The sequence below is a fragment of the Carlito syrichta genome, unplaced genomic scaffold (assembly GCF_000164805.1).
Source record: "Carlito syrichta isolate Samal-C Ts95f unplaced genomic scaffold, Tarsius_syrichta-2.0.1 Scaffold308051, whole genome shotgun sequence".
Classification (NCBI taxonomy): Eukaryota; Metazoa; Chordata; class Mammalia; order Primates; family Tarsiidae; genus Carlito; species Carlito syrichta.
In genome coordinates, this window is record NW_007252147.1 from 550,407 (window position 1) to 571,739 (window position 21,333).

The 21,333-nt window shown below is 42.2% G+C and overlaps 1 protein-coding gene across 1 annotated transcript in view; it reads right to left on the reverse strand.

Moving 5' to 3' along the window:
- Positions 1-13,986: 13,986 nt before the first annotated feature.
- The window catches only part of LPAR3 (lysophosphatidic acid receptor 3), a 55,170-nt gene continuing 47,823 nt past the window's right edge, over positions 13,987-21,333 (reverse strand). Inside the window, exon 2 of the mRNA XM_008064795.1 lies at positions 13,987-14,444. Coding sequence (XP_008062986.1) covers positions 14,116-14,444 — 329 coding nt within the window. The 3' untranslated portion in view covers positions 13,987-14,115. The remainder of the gene's footprint in view (positions 14,445-21,333) is intronic.

Genomic DNA, 21,333 nt, shown 5'->3' on the forward strand with positions numbered 1-21,333 from the left:
CAACAGACGTCCCCCTCACTAGGCCTGCTTCAGGCCTGAGTGTGCAGTTCTGTTTCAGATACATTTGATTCCTTCTGGCAGAACTTGAGGGATGGTGACTTCTGATACTTTTCCTTTTGACAGGAGGCACGGATATGCGGGCCTTCTGCAACTATCCTTGCACTTAATTATTCATCAAATTAACACTTACAAAGCATGTGCCAGGTAGTGTGCTAAGCCCTGGAGATGAAGAGGTAGCTTTTAGTGAGCTCGTACTAAATGCCAGGCACAGTGTTAAGCCCATGACTTAAATGATCCCATTTATAGCCTTAAGCAGTAGGTCCTATTATGATCCTATTTTGCAGAAGAGACACAGAGGAGAAAAAGACATGGTCAGTGGTTTCAAGAGGTGGGATACATTTGCGATACATGTTTCTGAGGATTTCCAAAGTACGATGGGAACATGGTGTATGTCCCTGTACACCTGGGAGTCTGTTCCTAGCCACCTGTATCAGTTCTCTGTTGGTGTGTAACAGCCTAATTAGCAGCTTAAAGGAAAACACACCTATTTTCTCCCAGTTTTGGTGGGTCAGGAGTCCAGGCATATTTAGCTGGGTCCCACCTCTCTGGATCTCATCTGTCAGTGCAACCAAGATGTCAGCCAGCACTCTCATGCCTCAGCTTGTCCGTAGAAGGATACGCTTCCAAGCTCGTGCAGTTGGTAACGGACGGCATGCAGCTCCCTGTGGGCTGTTGAACTGAGGCCTCAGTTTCTTCCTGGCTGTCTGCTGTTGGCTGTCCAGTTTCTTCATGGCTGCCCTGCCATGTTTCCTCTCAGTGCTCACCACATGGCAAGCCTGCTTCCCCACAGCCAGCAAAGGAAAGTGTCTCCTTGCAAGGTGGGCATTTCAGTTACATACACTTCTGCCTTATGTACTACAATCCTGAAGGGACCTGCTATCACCTTTGCCATATTATATTAGTTGAAATAAAGTCACAGTCTGACCACATTCAAGGGAGAAAAGGCCTGACCATGGAGACGCAAATGGAGAGTTGAGAACCAGCAGTCACATGTAAGGAAACCATCGATAACAGGCAGTGAAGAATGGGAACGAAAGCGCTAAAACCAGAAACAGGTACCACTTCTAAACAATCATTCTGTGGTTTTCTTTGTGGGGAGAGAGCTGGTTCCTCAAATTAAGCAAACGAAACAGAAAATCAAACCCTTGCCAGGATGTCACACTCACCACACTGTCTGGGGAAGAGGGGCAAGCCTGAGCGGAAGTCGCTTTTGGATCAAATCCATGCTATCTGTTCTGTCACTAGAGGCCCTTGGACCTGGTGTTCCTCCACATGTTTTGACTTGGAACACAGGTGTTCACCAGCGAAATTCATGGCCTTCTGCTATTCTGACCACCACCCTCACTTCTGCTGACCACCACCCCAGGCCCTGCTTCTGAAGGGTGGAATGATTAGAAAGTTTCTTTTGTGTGGCTTTCATTAAATGTGAGTTTTTTGATGCCCTTGAGTGGTTTTGAGGGAAGTAAAAACAATTCAAGGATTAATATTGCTTTTAAAAGTTTATATTCAATTTAGTGAAGATACAGGTAAAGAAACCTATTTTTCCTAAAGCTTGTAAGGTCTGTATCAAATTTTATAGTTCCTTGTAAACTAGATATATAGCCCTTCATGTTTTTAAAAATTGGGTTAAGGACCTTTGGATCATATGGGATCCTATTTATAAGCTTAGCTAATTTAACATCTCCAAGCATTTTAAATTGAATTTATAAATCAACATACTCTATTTCTTTAAAGATAATTGCTTCAACATTTTGAGTAAACTATTATGACCTTCCTGAGTACTTAAATAACATAGAACACCAATAAATCAAACTCATAAATAAGGGTAAACAACTTCCTTTAAACATTTCGATAGCGTATGTAAACTTAGCAAATGTTTAACTTAAACATCTAAATCAGTTATTTACCTATTATAAATTGAAATTTAAAATCTGTTGATTCTAACCATAGGCCAAATTGTCTTAAATGTTACAGGCACATGAAATACCAAATATGTAATCTCTCTCTCATATAAAATATTAATACACAACCGGTGATCTTCCTTAAGCAGGTACATACTTAAATCTAAATCAGCCAGGGGCTGAATGAGGTTTACGCACTATACTGTGTTTGTTGGGAAAAATCACTTAATCTTTCTGAACTGGTGTATTTCTGTCTATATAGTGGAGGTAACATCACTCCAAGCTATCTCACTGGGTTGTGGGAATTCAAAGAGATGGTGCACAAAGAATGCTTCCCACGGAGCCCAGCTTATAACAAGCACACAACTGTTATTGATTCAAATACTAGATTTGTGTGTCTTGTACTTGTTCAAAGAGTGTTCCCATGTTCCCTTAGGGACTATATACACACATTTTTGCTAGAAAGAAGCAATACAGTGTTGTGTGCTTTCAAATATGTTAAGAGGATTGATCTCATGTTAAGCGTTCTTATCACAAATACGTACACACATACACAAACACACAAGAACACAAGGAAATATTTGAAGGTGATAGATATGTTTAGTACTTTGTGGTGATAGTATCACAGTGCATGCATATGTCAAACTCATCAAAATATATACATTTAATATGTACAATTTTTTTTGTATATCAATTGTACCTCAGTAAATCTCAAAAAGCAAAATCGGTAGGTAGAAATATTTCTTAAAAGGAGGTTCTCTCCTGCAAATCTGCTGAGCACTTTGTATTTATTAATACTGAATATATATATAAATATGTTTTTCATTCTCTAAGGACATTTGAACTTCACAGAATCCTGCTTGGGATACGTCACTGAACAAAGCAGGCAACAGCCCCTGTCTCATGGAGCTTAGGTTCTAGTTGGGGGAGCATTTTAGAAAGTGATAAATACTATGAAAAAAATGGAGCAATGAATGGAAGAAAGTCAGAGTCAGGAGGGGACTGGGTTGCAATTTAGACAGGTGTGGAGAAGGAGACATTTGAGTAAAGACTTGAAGCGGAGGGTGAGGAAGTAAGCTGTTGGCAGTTATATAGGAAACAGCACGTCAGGCAGAGGCACCGACGGTGCAAAAGGCCCTGAGGTAGGAGCCTTCCTGGCATGTTCAAGAACAAGAAACTCGTGCACCTGCAGTGGTGTGAGTCAAGGGGAGAGCAGAAGAAGGAGAGGCAGAGCGTGAGAGCCCTAGATCACAAAGGTCATTGACATCACTTTAATGAGATGAGAAGCCATTGCAAGGTTCGGAGCAGAGTTGTGACTAGACTTGAATTTTAAAAGGATCGCTCTGGTGGGATTGTGGAGAATAGACTGTACCAGGGGAAGAGGAGAGGTTGGAAGATCAATCAGAGGGTGTGCAGAAATCCAGGCGAGGAATGAACGACCAGGAAGGGAGGTGGCGGGAAGTGGTCAGATTCTGCTTTGACGTTGAAAAGTGGCAAGGCATTGTGTGGACATATTGGATGAAGATATGTGAAGTGAAAAAAGACTATGAATTTTGGCCTTGACCATCTAAAGAACTGTGTGATCATCAACTGAGATAGGGAAGGTTGTGGGGAGAGGAGATTTGGGGAGGGAGGGAATGTCAGCCAGCTATTCAAGTGGGATTTTCTACACAAGTTTGATGTTTGAGAGGGAGAGGTCTTGGCCATCGGTATAAATTTGGGAGTTGTCAACATCTAGATGATATTACAGCCATATGACTAGATGAGATCATAAGGAGAGTGAAGGTAGATCAAGAAGAGAACTGGACCAGCAGCAGAGTCCTTCAGCATTTTGAAGTCAAGGAGAACAACAAAGCCAATGAAAGAGACTTGGAAGGGGCAACCCAGAGAATATGGTGTCCTAGAAACCAAGGAGCTATACTCTCTATAGTGCCAGGGTCTACATTTAATTCTGTGGGAAGGTCCTCCATATGATGGCAATGAACTGCTTAATGGCCCAGTGATACCTGTCCCAGCACTTCCAGTCACCCCCAACTCTTGCTCTCTAGCGCAACATCTTTTGCCTTTCTGTATATCCTTCCATAGGGGAATCAAATGGATTTTTAATCCTTGCAAAATAATAAAGAAAATAATAATCAAGGAAAACATCTCAGGATAGCAATAATGGGTTTTTTTTAAGTGCGCCTGTTAATTCATGTATGCAATCTACATACCATGTGCACATCACATACAAATGCAAATGTAGTCATTGTTCTTAAGAAAATTCTAATTGGTTTCATAATGATAATGAATTTTATACCATGTCCTGAAAGATGTTCAAAGGCGATCTAAATGGTACTTTTTGATAGTCACAAACCTGGTGAGGGACATGGTCATGCATCTTGGACAGTGTGAGCAATCAGTGAGCATGAAGCTCTTTCTTGCTTCATGAAAAGGTTTAGTCATAAATGTAAGCAGTTGTTTTTTTTTAAGCTCAGGATCCATTTTATTTCCCTCAGTATCTTTCTCAGTGCCCGGCATAAAGTTTGCTCTGTGAATGATTGAACAGAGCATGCTGCATTGACTGATTTAAACTAGAAAGACTTTCTTAGACAGAAAGTGAATCCCAGACAAGCATAACAATTACACTTAGAAGTTGCCTTTTATGTTGAATTTATCGCATGCTTTTGGAGTGTCTCATATATATTCCTTTTTTTCTTCCCATGACATAAAAATTCAAAAGTAAATGCCTCCCACCAAAGGACAGGTAGGTACTTTTCACCTTATTTGAGCCACATATATGGGAGTGCCAAAAAAATATATCAACCATGCTTCTGCCGTTTTCTTTGACTGTCCTGCCTATTGTGTGGTGATGCTAGCATGCATTTCATTAATGCCATCTTTTGAGTAAACATCATACTTAAAATGTATATACATTTTTTCTGGCACCCCCTGAGAGATACAGCTTTTAATCAGCAGTACTGTTGAGGACAGATGCTACTTTTCATGTACTCCATTTTGGGGGGCTACCATTTTAGGAATTATGATTTTCCATATGATCAAAGTAAAAAAACAAAATCTCTGTCAGAAGCCAAGCAAACCCTTGTCATCACTGAGTACATCACACAGGTACACATGAAAAGCTGTATCCACTGGCTAAGGGGGCATATAATAGAATTACTCTGCAAACCAATCTAAAGGACCATTTCCATGAGCATCTCTGCCTTATTAGATGCATAACCAACAGTCTACCTAGGGCCTCTTTCTAAGTAGAGGTGAGGGAAGCAGGGGAGATAAAAATTCATTGTGTCAGCATGTTCCAGTTTTTCATCTGATCCTTAGCTGTTGCTAGAATTTTTTTCAGCACTCAGACAGACAGCTATAAAATTGATTGGCTTGAAAGCCAAATACAATAAAACACAGTAGCCTACTTTATCATTTAATACTAGCTATTTATTATGAGCAGTGCTGTGTTGGGATATCGACCCTGAGATTAAAACTGGGGAAATATAGATTCTGAGATTCAGTGGACACATAAAGCTCCCAAGCCATGGTGACAGATGATAATGAGCTTATCCTCTAGGGCCATCTTTTATCACAATGGAGCCCAATAGCTATCATATTTTTTAAAATAATGAATTGTAAAAACAATGCAGGGAATATTCACCGAGCTATTTGCAATGCTGCTTCCTCAGGCCCCAAGTACATTGTCAGTGCCCAGTGGTCTGGCCACTTGAGGACAGACGTTCTCTTAAATCATTTATTTGTGGATTGGTTGGATGGGTGGTTGGTAGGATCATCCATTCCTTCATTTATTTCAGCCATCTGGCCATGAGAGGCATCCTTCTCTGAATATTCCTTATATTCATAATGTTCTTTCTTACCTTCATGCCTTTTTTTTTCCAGCTAGGTAGGCCTCTTGCATCACCAAAATCAAAATTCAGTTGTTCCTTTAACATAGCCCAAGTCTCACATCTTAATAAAAAACTCTAAAACTTTAGAGTAAATTGTTCCTAGGTTCAAATCCTGACTTTGCTACTTGATAGCTGTGGGACTGTGGACAATTCACATCCGAGTTCTGAGTCTCAGAGCTATTTATTCTGAAGTAGAGGTTAAAATTCTTATCTCCAAGACATATTTCAACACTAGGCATATCAAGTGCTTAGCACAATTCCTAACTCATAGTAGGTACTCAATTTGTTAGCTTCCCTCTTTGGCTCCTGTTCTCTGAATGACAAAGCAGTTACTTTTTTTTTTTTTTTCTTTTTTCTGTCTCTCTTGCACTGGAATGCAAAGTTACAAAACAAGGCCTCGGTCTCCATCAATGCAATGGTGAAGCTGGCTCTCATTGCTCTAAAAAGTCCCCCTTCCTGTAGGAGACCTCATTTAGGTCACTCTCCTTCTCCAACCAGACACCTAGAATCCCTAGAACTGCCCACACCACCTCCCATTTACATCAGAGATCCAGAAGACTCAGGAAAGTCTTCAGATGGGCCAAGAATCGGCATCTCGGCGTCCCCAAACCAGACCCATGGGCCACTTCCATAAGGCAGGTTCCCAGGCCAGAAGCAGTGGCCCCCAAGAGGCTGGAGTCACACAAGCAGGACTCCCGGCAACGCCACACCCTTCCTCCCTCTTCCATGGGAGTTCTACCTCTTTCTCAGTCTCCTGCACCTGGAGTCCAGCAGTTAAAAGAATAGCCCATACTTAGGTAACTAAACATATGAGAAGGGACCCCCCCCAAAAGCCGGAATTATCTTTTGGACAGCAGGCCCCTTGTACTACAGGCTTCCCCAGCTAGATAAGTGTTCTAGGAACCCATTGGCATCAGTGTACCAGCTAGCATTGTTATGAGAGACTGCATTCCGCTTCAGTGAATTTATTTTGGAGATTCTTTCAGCGAGTTTGACCATTTCATGATGGGTGATTTATAAGTGTGCCAGCCCACACCACACCGAGTGTTCAGCAGTTTTTGACCCCAAATAGCGTGATCCCCAAGTCCCACCCTCTCTATTCACTGGACCTCGCCCGAGTAACTTTTTTTGTTTGTTTCCCCTATGAATAAGTCCTCAGAGGAAAACTTTTGCCATATGGATGAGGTGAAGCAGAAAAATATGGCAGCAGTACTGAAGGGCATCAAAATGGATGAGTTCAAAAACTGTTTTGAGTAGTGGGAAAAGTATCCCAATAGGTGTATTGCATCAAACAGAGTGCTTTGAAGGTGACTGAAGTTTAAACATGTAAGAATAAATACACATTTAAAAGAAAATAAATTCTGTGTTTTTTGGGGTCCTCTTCATACACTGAACTGTTAGCTAGATTTCCTGGAACTCAGGCTCTTCCATGCACCTTCCTTCACCTTCGTGCTTTAATCCATGGTTCTCAACCTTGGCTGCACATGACAATCACTCTGGATGTACCCATGGCTTGGACCCAAGCCCCAGAGATTCTGACTTAATTGGTGGAGCCCAAACATTGCCTGACAAAACAGTTCAACTCTGTCCGCAGCATGACTCCAGCCAGGCAGCCAAAAGGGATGGGAAGAAACTCAATGGTGTTTCAGAATGATTGCACCTTAAACCTGTGCCCCTAGCCTCTCTGGGGGCCTGGCAGCCCTACTAAGTGTCCTGGTCCACTCACTGCCGTACTCCTCTGGACAATGATTTCTCATTTTCTCCTCTCCTCAAACTCCAACTCCCCCTGCTTTATCATTATTCTCTGCTAGTGACCCAGAGCCTTTTTAACTCTCTGCACATTCTGTCTTCCCTCTTCTTACAATGGATGGACTGTCTTTGCTTGGGCTGAAGACTAGACCCCTTCATCTATACCCCGAAGCCCATTCTTTCCAGCAATTGCCACCCTTCACCTGAGCTATCACTTATTCCATCTAGAGGTTTTGCATACCGAATCCTGCCAATATGCTGTAATCATTCCTGTCTTAAAAGAAACCCCTCCCCTGATCTCATAGGGCTTTCTAGATACCATCCCCAACTCCTCCCTGTTACCCCAAATAGCCTGTCTTCCCTGTCTCCAATCCTATTCTCCCAGTCTCCTTTACCCCTCTTCCAATCAGGCCCTTGTCTCTTTCATACCACTGAAACAGCTTTGTCAAGTTACCCATAACCTCCAAGGCCAAATCAGTGGTCAAATCTCAAACCCCAACTTATAATATTTGACACAGTTGTTCACTTCCTTATCCCCACTGACTTCTGATTCTCCTTCTCAGTCCCCTTAACTGACTCCTCATTTCTCTGACTGCAAACATTGGAATTTCTCAGACCTATTTCTGTACTTATTATCTGTATCTATACTTACTATTCAAGTGGTTTTGTCTAACCTTATGACCTCAAATACCTTCTATACACTGGTGATGGATATCTCCTGTGTGGACCTCTTTCCTGAGCTCCAGATTTATCTGGCCTCTTTCTTGTCACCTCCACCTGGTTGTGACTCTGTGACAATGAATGTCACACATCTAAAACAAAATTCCTGATTCCTACCCATGCCGATATCTGTTCCTCCTACCATCTTCTGAGTCTCAGTAAGAAGCAGTGCCACTTTTGTGGCAGTTCAAACCAAAACACCTGTTGTCATCCTTAAAACACATCTCTTGATACCACAGGCAGTCCATCAGGAAATTCTATATTATACATGGTTTTCCATATTTTTAGATTATTCATACCCACAATTTTAAGTTGCTATAACACACCAACAAAACCCAGCACTGATCTGGGCACTTTACAAAAATTTTATTTAATCTCCTCAAAAACTCTATGAGCTAGGTATAATTGCTATCCTCAAGTTATAGATTTTAAAAAACCAAGGCACAGAGGCACTTGCTCAAAGTCCCATAGCTAGTAAGTAAAAGGGCTAAGTCATAAATCTAAGTAATTTGGTTCCAGAGAACTCATGCTTGACTATAGTACTTTACATTTATCCTATTCTTAAATATTTAGATTGTTTAGAAGTTTCCAGCTTCTATAAATCATGTTGTTTTCACCACCTTTGTGTCCAAAGCCTTTTCCTAATTTGGTATCATTTCTTTAGCATATGTTCTCAGAAGCTGCATTACTCAAAAAGCACAAACATTCTTAATTCCTAAAATAGGCTATTATTAGTAAATATTGACACCTTGAAATTTAAATTTATATACAGATATAGGAAACTAATTTTTTCTGGGAAGAGAAGAAGATCTAAAGGAGAACTTGGCAAAATTGGATCTTTGATTTAGTACATCAAGTCTCTTAGAGTCTCCTTATGGGTTAGTAGTTTTCTTTTATTCCATAAACCCTTTCTCCCTGTATTGAAATTATGGCGACACAATTCACACCTGCCGAAAACTTATAGATCTGAGATTGTCTCCCCTGGGCAATTCTTATACACACTAAAAGCTTGAGAACCACTGCAGTAAATGAAAACAGAACTCTTTTACTTTGAAATCCTCAGGCAAGGGGTGAAATGCCAAGAATCCAAAGACTTATGGCTCTTTCTAGGATTCACCTCTGGAAAATGATGCATAGAATCAGAATTTGGGGACTGGAAGGGTCACTACAGATCATTTAATACAAGTCTTTCCTTTGGAAGATCAGCAGTCTTATCTAGAGTTTCACAGACAGTTTAAGGTAGAACAGAAATCAGAACTCAGGCGTTTCGAATTTCAACCCAGTGCTTTCTTTTTTTTTTTTTTTTTTTTTTTTTTAGTTGGAGTCTCACTCTGTTACCCAGACTGGAGTGCAGTGGCTGCTCCCGGCCACCACAGCCTTGACCTGCTGAGCTCCGGCGATCCTTCCGCCTCAGCCTTCCAAGTAGCTGGAACTACAGGCACGCGCTACCACGCCTGGCTCATTTTGATTTATTGTAGAGATGAGGTCTCACCAAGTTGCCCAGGCGGGTCTTGAAGCAGTGCTTTCTTTAACATGGTTGTCATCTACAGTAGTGTGGGTGGTGAACTGCTCGACTCTACATGTGTCCATCCTACTGTGGACAGCCATGTGTATTAGCACGGTTTTCTGGCAGGTAGCAGTCAAGTTTTTTGAACAGCGCAAAAGTGTCTCATGGAGGAGATACCATTTTCTAATATGCACAAAGATGTCTCACAGGCCGTGGCAGACACCCGCCCTTTTGTTCAATATATCTTATTATTAATGTACAATGTGCAGGCTCTAATCTCAATCACAAATACAGTACAGATGTATTTTATGAAAATTCACATTATGCAAAGTTGAAATTGCTGATATAGAAAAATGCTATAAAGTTTTGTCATATACGACTGTAACTCTCTAAGAAACTGCCAGGCACTGCCAATTCCAACACTGGCTGGCCCAGCAGTGAATTGCAACCATACTCATGGATTGTCATGCAGAGGCACTGCATCACGTGGTCTGATGTGACCCACACTTACGATGTGACCTGGAGCCACCTCACGCAACGTCAGCAACCGTTGGGCCATTGTTTGCACTATAAACCCCTAACATGGAAGTTATAAGATGATACAACACCCTGAACCCCTGACAACCGCCATTCACACCTTACTATCTGTTAACTTAGGAGTGAGCACACTCCAAAAAGCACTAAAGAAAATGGAGTAAAGATAAAATATAGCATTAAGGCCAAAAAAAATCTCCACAGCAAGAGCATCTCTCACCTTATATTTATGTCTCTGTGAAAACTAGTTCTAAATTGAGTATTCTAAATGCTGTGAGGCATTTGGGAGAGTATCCCTCACACAAAATGCAGCTTCCCCGACTCGAAAAACTCTCCATCTTTACGTGATTCTAATCTCAACTCCTATGCCTGAAAGACAATGCATAAAATTGGAAGGAACCCTAGGGGTTTCCAATTTAACACCACATTTAGCGGTCTACAGGGCTATAATTCGCTGGGAAGCCTCCTAGAAGTCAGATCCGGTTTTGTGTGTTTTTAATTCTTTTTAGGACCCAGTGAGATGCATCACGATGGAGAAGAACACTTTGGTTCATTTTCCTCCGGGCTCTAACAGCGCTGGGGTCTGTCGCTAAGTCACCTTCACGGGCATCCTCACAGGGCTTACCTTCCTGATGCCTAGTCAACCAATTAAAAGAGGGGCCAGTCGCCTCGAGGCCCCCTTCCCAGAATGATCAGAGGATGAACGAGCTAATAAGCACAAAACACTTTTGAACTCGGGAGGAAAGTGAGTCTACAGTCACAGAGCAGGGTCCGCCCCGTGGTCTGAGTGGGATGACATCTTCAGATGAGCAGCGCCGGATCCTCCAACCTGCCTGATGCTGTTGCTGCTGACACCACTGGGTCCTTGGTTCTGGTGGCCTGAGCACAAGGAAGTCGGGGCCATTGAATTTCTAAATTCTGATGTTTAGTATGTATACAAAGCATCGAAGTGCTGATCACGGAGAAAGTTAGAACTTCTTTGGAGGCTTAAATTTATTTGGGGTCTTGGTATGTTTTTATTTGGAATTACACAAACGGGGGCAGGTGGTTCCATGCTTAGGGCTTCTGCAGGCCACTGCACACTTGAAAAAAAGAATCACCAAAGAAATTCAACAATTTCTTTTCAAAAACTTTCCAAACTGTCTTCATAAAGGACATGATAAAACTCTCCCACCAATAGAGATTTATCAGAGCAATGCTAAACTCTAAGAAGATAATGTAATTGCATTTAGCTGGGGAGTAGCCCATGCTTAGAGTCAAGGTCTAGATGAGATTTTTCAGTACAACCATCTCAGTGACTTGCAGATAAGCTTGGGATCCTAGAATCTGAGGAAAGATATTTTTTCTTTTTCTTTTTTTATCCCCACCTAAAGGCAGGGTTTGTCAAGGGTTCTTGGTGAGCTCTGTGACCCTGGCACTTGTCACCTCTAAATATACATGACCTCTCTAATCTGGCACCCTCGCTGAGATATGTGTGTGCATAAAAACAAAAGCTATATATTTCTATTCTGAGCTTCCTTCCATACTTTGGACACCCTCCAGACACCATTCTGAATATGACACTCTGTTGCAGGGCACTAAAAATGGTTCTTTCCTCAAAATAAAACCTTGAAAGATCCCTTAGTAGCTATTCAGGGACTGGAATTCAATTTCAATTCTCCACCCTTTGACCAGCTGTAGATTCAAAATGCTTACATAAAACAGTGAGCGTATAGGCTTCATGGCAAATTGATTTTTCTTCTGCAATAGAAATGTATGCTATAGTTACCACAAACGATATTTTCACTTAGAAAATACACAAAGCAATAATGCACCTCAAAAAGACAGAATGGATCTTTTAAAATTTTATTTTATAGGTAGCTTTGTTATAAGTTTCAGACCCACGTACTACACAGTTTGTGAAATCTACACTTTAAAATCATAATACTCTATTTTAGGCTATTATAGTAAAAGCATGACTTCTCAAATCCTTTTATTACAAGTAGTTTTTGCACATAAATGTTATATCACAATAGCAAAAAAATGTAAACTTCTTTTGCAAACTACATAAATACTATAATATCTGCATTGACGTTATTCTTATTTTAAATCAGAATATACTCTAAATGCATTATTACATAGAAAACTTTGGTCAGTAGCCTGTGTGGACAAAACATAGCTTTTCTTTCTTACCGACTTGCCTTTCCTGTTGTCTATTTCGGTCTTTGAAGGAGGAAAAATTCACAACAGAACCCAGATCAAACTTCTGTTCACAGGTAAGACAAGTACTAGAAATACGTTGATAACCTTGGGTAAAATATGAGATGTGAAATGATGCCACATACTAAGTTCAACAAGCCACCAGTGGTAGGGAGGTCACTGAAAATAAGGACTCAAGTCAAGCTCATATTTGATTCTGTGTGGAAGGGATTCAGCCTACTTGTCAATACACCTTTTACTCTGCTGTATAAAAATGTCTGTTTTCGAAGGAACACCTCTTTCTCTTTTCTTTTAGAGACAACAGGCCACTTCTACAGCTATAGACCTAGACGGGAAAGTCTAGGTGGCCAGTGAATTGACTTTATCCTTCACTATCCTCAGAGTCTTTAAATACAGTTAAATTGTCTAAATTTCATGTGTATATATACACACGTCTGCACACTTGGAAGATGACATCCAGAACTTTTTCACTTCAAATGAGGTCTTCAACGTTCACCTTTTTTTGCTGTAGTTTTTAAGTCAGTCTTCTTCCTTGGAATGCTCTTTTGCTTTAGAACCATGTCTAATCTGGAGCCCTTACCGATAGGTTATTCTTAGATTCCTGTTGAACATCTAGCTACTGGCCATGATTTCTTTGAGGAAAAAGACATCACTGCGGAAGCATTTCTAAAAACTTTCAATGCATGCAGAAAGAAAGAACTACGTAGGCTTTCCTAGCAGCTGCTTACGGTGGCTCCAGTAACATTATTAATGATTTATTTTGGCCAAAGTCCTTTAATGACATCCTTATCAAACACAAAGAGAATGGCTAGGATTGGGTGGCAGAACCTAGGGTGTTCTGTGGGGCTGGTGGACTCAAGCATTCACAGGGCAACAGGTAAGGGCTCACTGGGCCTCTCCCCTCTTCCTGTGAAAATTCACCATGTCTTCTCTTTCCTGCCCATGCTTCCAAACTACGCAAAAACATTTAAAAATCTAGCAGTTGGCCAGGCACCATGGCACATGCCTGTAATCCCAGCACTTTGGGAAGCTGAGGCGGGAGGATGACTTGAGCCCAGGAGTTCAAGACCAGGCCAGGCCACACAGTGAGACCTGGTCTCCACAATTAAAAACAAAAAATTTAAGATCGACCGGGCGCCAGTGGCTTAGCCGGTAATCCCAGCACTTTGGGAGGCCGAGGCAAAAGGATTGCCTGAGCCTGGGGGAGTCGAGACCAGCCTGGGCAACCTGGTGAGCCCCTGTCTCTACAATAAAAATCACAAAAACTGGCCAGGCATGGTGGCATGCATCTATAATTCCAGCTACTTGGAAGGCTGAGGCAGAAGGATTGTCTGAGCCCAGCAAGGTCGAGACTGTGGTGGCTGTGAGCATGCCACTGCACTCCACCTGGGTGACATGACAGAGTGAGACTCCATCGGGGAAAAAAAAAATCAAGCAGTGATTAATTCCGACCTCAAATAACACTGTACATGGGCTTTGTTAGAGACCGGCAGCCATTCTGAACAGCTCTGTTCCCAGAGTGGGCCTGGGTGGGTGGAGGGACATCCTCGGCTTAGGGGCTGCTTTTGTTGCAGATGGTGCCTTGGCTAATGCTATCCTCCATGAACTGGCTGCCTGTGTCACTCCGGCTGAGGACCGAGGAGGGGATACGGGAGGGGCGCCTCTCTGGGTTCCTCTCCTGGGAGAAGCAACAGACCATCTTCTTCATGGTGGTGTACATGTCCTCGTCCTTGTACGAGTAGATGATGGGGTTCATGACCGAGTTGAGCAGTGCCAGCAGCAGGATCCACTGTTTGACGTGCTGCACGCCACACTGCGTGCAGTTCAGGCCATCCAGGAGCAGAGCCACCAGGCCCGGGGTCCAGCACACCACGAACGCCCCTGCAGGGAAAGACAAGGAAGCCACAGGCACTCAGAGCTCAGGCTGCTTTTTCGGGTTTCTTCCCTCCCAGCCTTCAGGTGGTGGCGTCAAGGGACCACAGGATGGGTTTGAACAACTGCAAAGCAAACGTCTACCCTTCATAGGAGCCTTTGAGGCCAGGGCTTGGTAGAGGCCAACAGCTGGGGACACCCTTGAGGCAGCCCCATTCCTTTCTACTTTCTTACCTGTTTACCAGGTCTCATGATTGTGAGAGGCTCACAGTCACATGCTGTGTGAGAAGCACTACACGTGCGTGATCCCTGTGACTTCTCTGACCCACACTGGGAGACCGTTGCAATCACAATCCCCATTTGACAGATGAGAAAGCGGAGGCCCGGTTCCAGGGGTAGAGGTGGGGAGGCTCACATGTCTCGGACTCCAGGGGTCACACATTTAACCCTACATTCTGCTGTTTTCTAAATCAGGTTTTCAGAATGCTTTCTTGAAAATAAAACACATTACATCTGTAGTAATCTCCTAGTGGTTTAACCAAGTCACCTGTTCAAAAATTGTATTCTTCATAAATCCATGTTGATGCTTTGTAAGCACTATATATATGGGGGGGTGCCAAAAATGTATACACATTTTAAGAGCTGTTATCTATATATTATTTTTCAAAGTTAAATTGAATTACTGTAGCAACGTGCAGTATGACGTTTGCACAACCATGCTTCTGCCATTTTCTTTTATTGTCCTGCCTGTTGCATGGGATGTTTTCCTTGATTATTATTTTCTTTATTATTTTGCAAGGATTAAAAATCCATTTGATTCCCCTATGGAAGAATATGCAGAAAGGCAAAAGATGTTGAGCTAGAGAGGAAGAGTTGGGGGTGACTGGGAGTGCTGGGACAGGTGTCATTGGGCCATTAAGCAGTTCATTGCCATCATATGGAGGACCTTCCCACAGAATTAAATGCAGACCCTGGCACCATAGAGAGTATAGCTCCTTGGTTTCTAGGACACCATATTCTCTGGGTTGCCCCTTCTAAGTCTCTTTCATTGGCTTTGTTGTTCTCCTTGACTTCAAAATGCTGAAGGACTCTGCTGCTGGTCCAGTTCTCTTCTTGATCTACCTTCACTTCCTTTATGATCTCATCTAGACATATGGCTGTAAATATCATCTAGTATTCATTTGCTTAATGCCATCTTTTGACTGAATGCCATGCTTAAAATGTGCATACATTTTTTTGGCATCCCCTGTATAAGTAACACACACACACACACACACACACACACACACACACACACACACACGTCCTCAACTTATGAGACCCCCAAATCAGACCAGTTTTTTCACTTCTCTATACTCTATCCCCTCCTTTATAGGAGGGTGGTTGTGAGGATTCTAGGGACGAGAAAGGGGTGCCCAATACTGCAGAGTTCACTCAACCATGGTTTTCATGAGATGATTTGTTCCCACCAAAATTAGATATCTAGAGAGGGTAGGAGGGTTTAATCCTCCTTGTCATAATTACAGTTCACCAGTGGCTCTCTTTTTTCTCCATCCTGTATTATTTCTGGTCTGCTTGGCACATGTGAATAAAGAGCAGGACTTGGAGATAAGAGATCAGAGATGTAGGTCCTAAGTCTTCACTTCTAGTGCAACTCTGGGGCAGCCATGTCACTGCTCTGGGCCTCGGCTTCTGTAGCTGTAAACTGAAGACTTTAGGCTAGGTCTGGGTTTTCAAACTGTGGATCAGAACCCCTTAGTGAGTGTGCAATCCATTGAATGGATTCAGGTCAGTTTTCTATGTTTTGTTTTGTTTGAGTCAGAGTATCACTCTGGCACCTAGGCTGGAATGCAGTGACATGCTCACGGATCACCACAGCCTTAACCTTCTGGGCTCAGGCGATCCTTCTACCTCAGTTTCCTAAGTAGCTGGGACTAGAAATGCATACCGCCACACCTGGATAATTTGTTTGTTTGTTTTTTCTGTAGAGACATGGTCTTACTATGTTGCCTAGACTGGTCTTGAACTCCTGGGCTCAAGCAGTCCTCTCACTTTGGCCTCCCAGAGTGCTGGGATTATAGGCGTAAGCCACCATGTCCAGACTTGTTTTGTTGTTGTTTGTTTGTTTTTTAATAGAATGGGATAGAATAGATCAGAGTGCATTACACAGACTAAGGGAGGTATTTTTTTCATGAAAGGTTTGCTTCTGTTTTATATACTATATTTATGTGTGTACTGGTTATAAAGTATATTTCTTACTGTTGAGCTTGATCAAAAAGTTTGAAAACCAGAGTCCAGAGAGTCCAGTTCCACTGATCTGTACTTTCCATAATAGTAACATTTTGTTCTCTCTGTTATTCCCAAGAAAGGGTTACTATGTTGTCTAGAAAGAACTAAACAAGCCAAGCATCAAAACCTGTAGCAACAAACTTTGATGTGAGGCATCCTTTCTTTATGAAAGTGATAATTCCAAAACAATCCAGTGGGAGTGTTCCAAGGTCCTTGTATTAATGGGAAGGAGAGAAAAGCGCTGACTTATTTTATACTTTGTTGAATGCGGAAGTCACACTTTAGTAGACTCTTTAACTTCCAAACCAATGGAAAGGAACAATGGAACTACAGGAAAGGAAGAAAAGATCTTAATATACAAAGAGAGAGAAAAGAGTAAAACAGATAAAAGGGAGGGAAAAGGAAAAAAGGAGAGAGGGAAAGAAGGAAGGAAAGAGGGAAGGAAGGAAGGAGAGAAGGAAGACAGGGAGGGAGGGCATTAACAAAAAAAGAGTGAGTCCAGAGGTGCTCATCTGGGAACCAGTGGAAGAAATTATGTATGTTTCTCCTAGACAAAAGGTTAAGGAAAGACACAATGTGTTCACTATCTCCAAAAACCTAAAGGGCCATCACATTGTGAGAAGAAGCACAGACATATCCTGGGCTATTCCAGAAGGTCACTTGAAACAAAGAGGGAGAGTTTGGATGTCAGACTTCTTAGGTACAGTGAGGTATTTAAGAGAGGAATCCATTTTTCAGCAGGTAAAAAGCCTCTTTTGACCAGGGTATGTCTGGATCATCCCAAGCAATTCAAAGGGACAGGATTTTTTCTAAATGAAAGATGGGACTAAGTGGTTTCTGAATTGATTTCCAAGTAGAAAATTGTTAAATTCTGTGAGATGATGAGTTTCAACTCTCTATAAAATTCAAACAAATTTGACTTACTTTGTTTCTCAGACACAATTATAAAGTGGCAAGGTGGCAACCAAGATCTCTCTAAACTGGTGATTTCCAAACTTGTCTGGGCATCCAAATTATCAGTGAAGCTTTTAAAATAATGTAGACTCCCTGATCCCATCAGACCCAACAGTCAGAATCTCTGGAGTCGGCATAGAAACCTAGAGGACTAAAAAGTTCCCTGGGTAATGATGACCCCCAGTCAGTTCTGTAAACCATTTCTCTGTGCTTACCCCCAATGGTTTAATCAAGTTGAGCCCAACAGCAAAACTGTAGACACCTCAGACAGAGCAAAAAGCCATTGAAAAGACTGACAGAATTCATTAAAATAAGAAAACAAGCATCTCTAGACATCCATATCTTCAACTTGCATTTGGAAAAATGTTGGAGTACATACCCACAAATAAATACACAAATGCTAGCAGTGAAACTAGTCAATAGGCAAAACTGTAGGCAACTAGTTCCTAGGCAAGGCATTCACATCCCTTCTCTGGGCCTCTATTGGCTCTTTGCTTCCACCCGCCAGAAATGCCTTCCCACCTCCTCATCTAAGGCCTACTTTTTAAGCTTTGCTCATATTCCGCCTCTTCCCATCTCTCCCACACAGTCAGCATTTCCTCCTCTCAACTCCTTCAGTGCTTTCCAACAACAGTACTCACGTGGCACCAGGCACAACACCTGCCTAATTCCACCCTCGCATTTCCTGAGAGCTTGGGGCCAGGCAGTGTGCTCAGGGCCTTTCGTGTAGCTCCCATTAAAAACTCACAGCCCTGCAAGGTTGCTCCTCTCATTATGATCCTAGTCTAACATACAATGAATTGGAAGTCTAGAGTGGCTCAGGAGTTTGTCTTAGGTTCACAAGCCAAAGAATAGAAGAATCAGAATTTGAACACAGGTCTGACTCCTTATACAAACTCTTAAGCACTGTGCTATACTGGAAGTAGTTGTTTGTTTGTTTTGAGTTAGAGTCTCACAGCCACCCCAGTGTGGACCCGCTGAACTCAGGATCCTTCCACCTCAGCCTTCCAAGTAGCCAGAACTACAGGCACATGCTATCACACCTGGCTAATTTTTTTATATATTGTAGAGACAAGATCTCACCAAGTTGTCCAGGCTGGTCTCAAATCTCTGGGCTCAGGCAATCTTCTTGCCTCAGCCTCCCAAAGTGCTGGGATTATAGGCTTGAGCCACCACACCTGGCCGGAAGTAGATTTTAATATGTATATCCTATATTTCAGGCATGTTAGGAGCTCCCTAAGCATGAAGGCTGTGCCTCATACCTGTTTGTATCCTTAGACTTAAGGATGGAGTTCCACACTCAGTGGTGAAGAAGTGAGTCAGGTGAATTCTGCTGAAGTTTATTAAAAGCCAACATGGGGCTGGTCGTCCACTAGCTGCAGCATCTGTTGAGGTGAACAGTGTACAGTACTGCCCTTCAAGGACTGACGAGATAGACCCTAGATCTGATGACTCTAACTACTATCAAAGAGGATCTCTATCAAAGTGACACTCAACTGAGCTGGCGTTGAAGGGCAAGCATTACTGTGCACAGGTGAGAAACAGCGTGATGCATTTTGGGAATTCCAAGTAGTTCAAGATGGTTTTAACCTAGGTAGGTGATTGAGGAAATAAGGTAAAATCTGAAAGGTGAACCTAGGCCAGATTCAGAAGGTCCCTGGTGTGCAATACTCAAGAATTTGGGTGTATTGCATACATCAGACACTAATAAGTCTTTTCATCCAGGAGCTCATTCAGAGAATTTAGTTGAATGCCCTCAGGCATTCAGTGTATGTAATGAAGTAGCCTCTCTCGCAAGCATCTAGAATGACATGAGTTATGTACCATCCTCAAGAGGCTTAAAAAATATTTCTATGTTCCATGGTTCATAAAGGAATCTCATTGAGAAAGTTTCAGTCAAAGGTTTTTCATACACAGTAGCGACTCAGTGGCTTGTGAAATCAATTTAGTGGGTTGCAACCAGCAATATTTAAAAAAAAATGAAATAGAACAGAAAACATCAGAGTGTATCAAGTATAGTAATGGTATGTTTCATGAAACTTGCTTCAATTACACACAAATATGTATGTGAGTTGGGCTGTGATACAGAATGCACACTATTTCTTACAGTGGTTCCTGATTTTTTTTTAAAGTTTGAAATCCAATTTTCTAGATTAGTGGTTTTTCACTTTTTTTTCTTAAGTAGAGGAATACTTTTCTCAAAGGAAATCTCTTGTTAAACTTCAAAATCAGAACTTTTCTGACCAAAGAAAGATGGGAGAAAGGAGTGTTGGCTGAAGCCCCCATAGCATAACTTATTCTTTTCTTCATAACCAAACACCCCCTCCTCATACACGTACACACTCTGAGGCACATCTGAGAAACCCTTGGTGACTCTATTGACCACAGTTTCAAAAATATTGCTATAGGCTGGGCACGGTGGCTCATGCCTGTAATCCCAGCACTTTGGGAGGCCAAGGCAGGAGGATTGCTTGAGCCCAGGAGTTCAAGACCACTCTAGGCAACATAGTGAGACCTTGTCTCCACAACAAGCCAAGAATATTAGCCAGGCATGGTGGCATGCACCTGTACTCCCAGCAACTTAGAGGGCTGGGGCTGAAGATCACCTGAGCCCAGGAGACTGAGGCTGCAGTGAGACTTGAGTGAGCTACTGCACTACAGTCTGGACGAGAGAGTGAGATCCTGACTCAAAAAAAAAAAAAAAGGAAAGAAAGAAAAAGAAAAAAATAGTGCTATAAATGATAGTTCTAATCGGGCTGGGGATACATCATATTTTAGAGCAAAGCTTTATCTGAGTGCTCAGGACGGGCTGGAGGTATTTGTGAAACTAGAACTCTGCTCCCACCTGCGTCAGAATTACCTAGGCTGCCTACTTAAAATTCAGATTTCTTAAAACCCAGTCCTGCCAAATGAGAAACTGAGGAAAGTGTGATCTGGCACTTCCAGTGTTAGCCGGCTCCCTGGGCCATACTTTGGCATGATAGCATCTGAGAACCACAGGCCTAGATGTGGAGACTCAGCTGAAAACTGGCGAAAATCCAGGTGAAATTGACCAGGAACTGAAAAAGCAGTGGTTGTGGAAATGGTCAGAGGGGTGGCAAGGAGGAAGGAACTAGGAACTTGATGAATACTTGGATCCAGAAAGTGAGGGGGAAGAAAGACACCAGGTGAGTGGGGAGCATGTGACTGACAACCAACCGAGGAAGCAAAGGGGGAACAGGTTTAGAAGGAGGTGACTGTGGTTCCAGTTTAAGCATCCAGCCCGTAGAGTTATCTGTGACTCCCCCAGTTGGAGGCCAGAAGCATGGATCAGAACTCTGAGAGCTCCAAACTGAAATGTTGATTTGAGAGTCATCAGTAGCAAGTGGTAACTGAAGCCATATGTTCTTCCATTAATAAATATTTACTAAGCAACCACCTGCCACATGCCAGCTACTGAGAGTAGCTGTCTTCATGATGATGGATTTTGGATAACAAACTTATTTCCTTCTATTGCCAAGTGACAAGTCAGTTATCCCGATAGGAAGCTTTTTTTTTTTTTTTTATAGTCTATGTTTGTCTTTTTCTTGTTGTTTTTTGTTTTGGTTCTTCTTTTTTTAGAAAACAGGATTTATTGAGAGGACAGAAAAGCTCCCAGAGTGGGAGGGGACCTGAG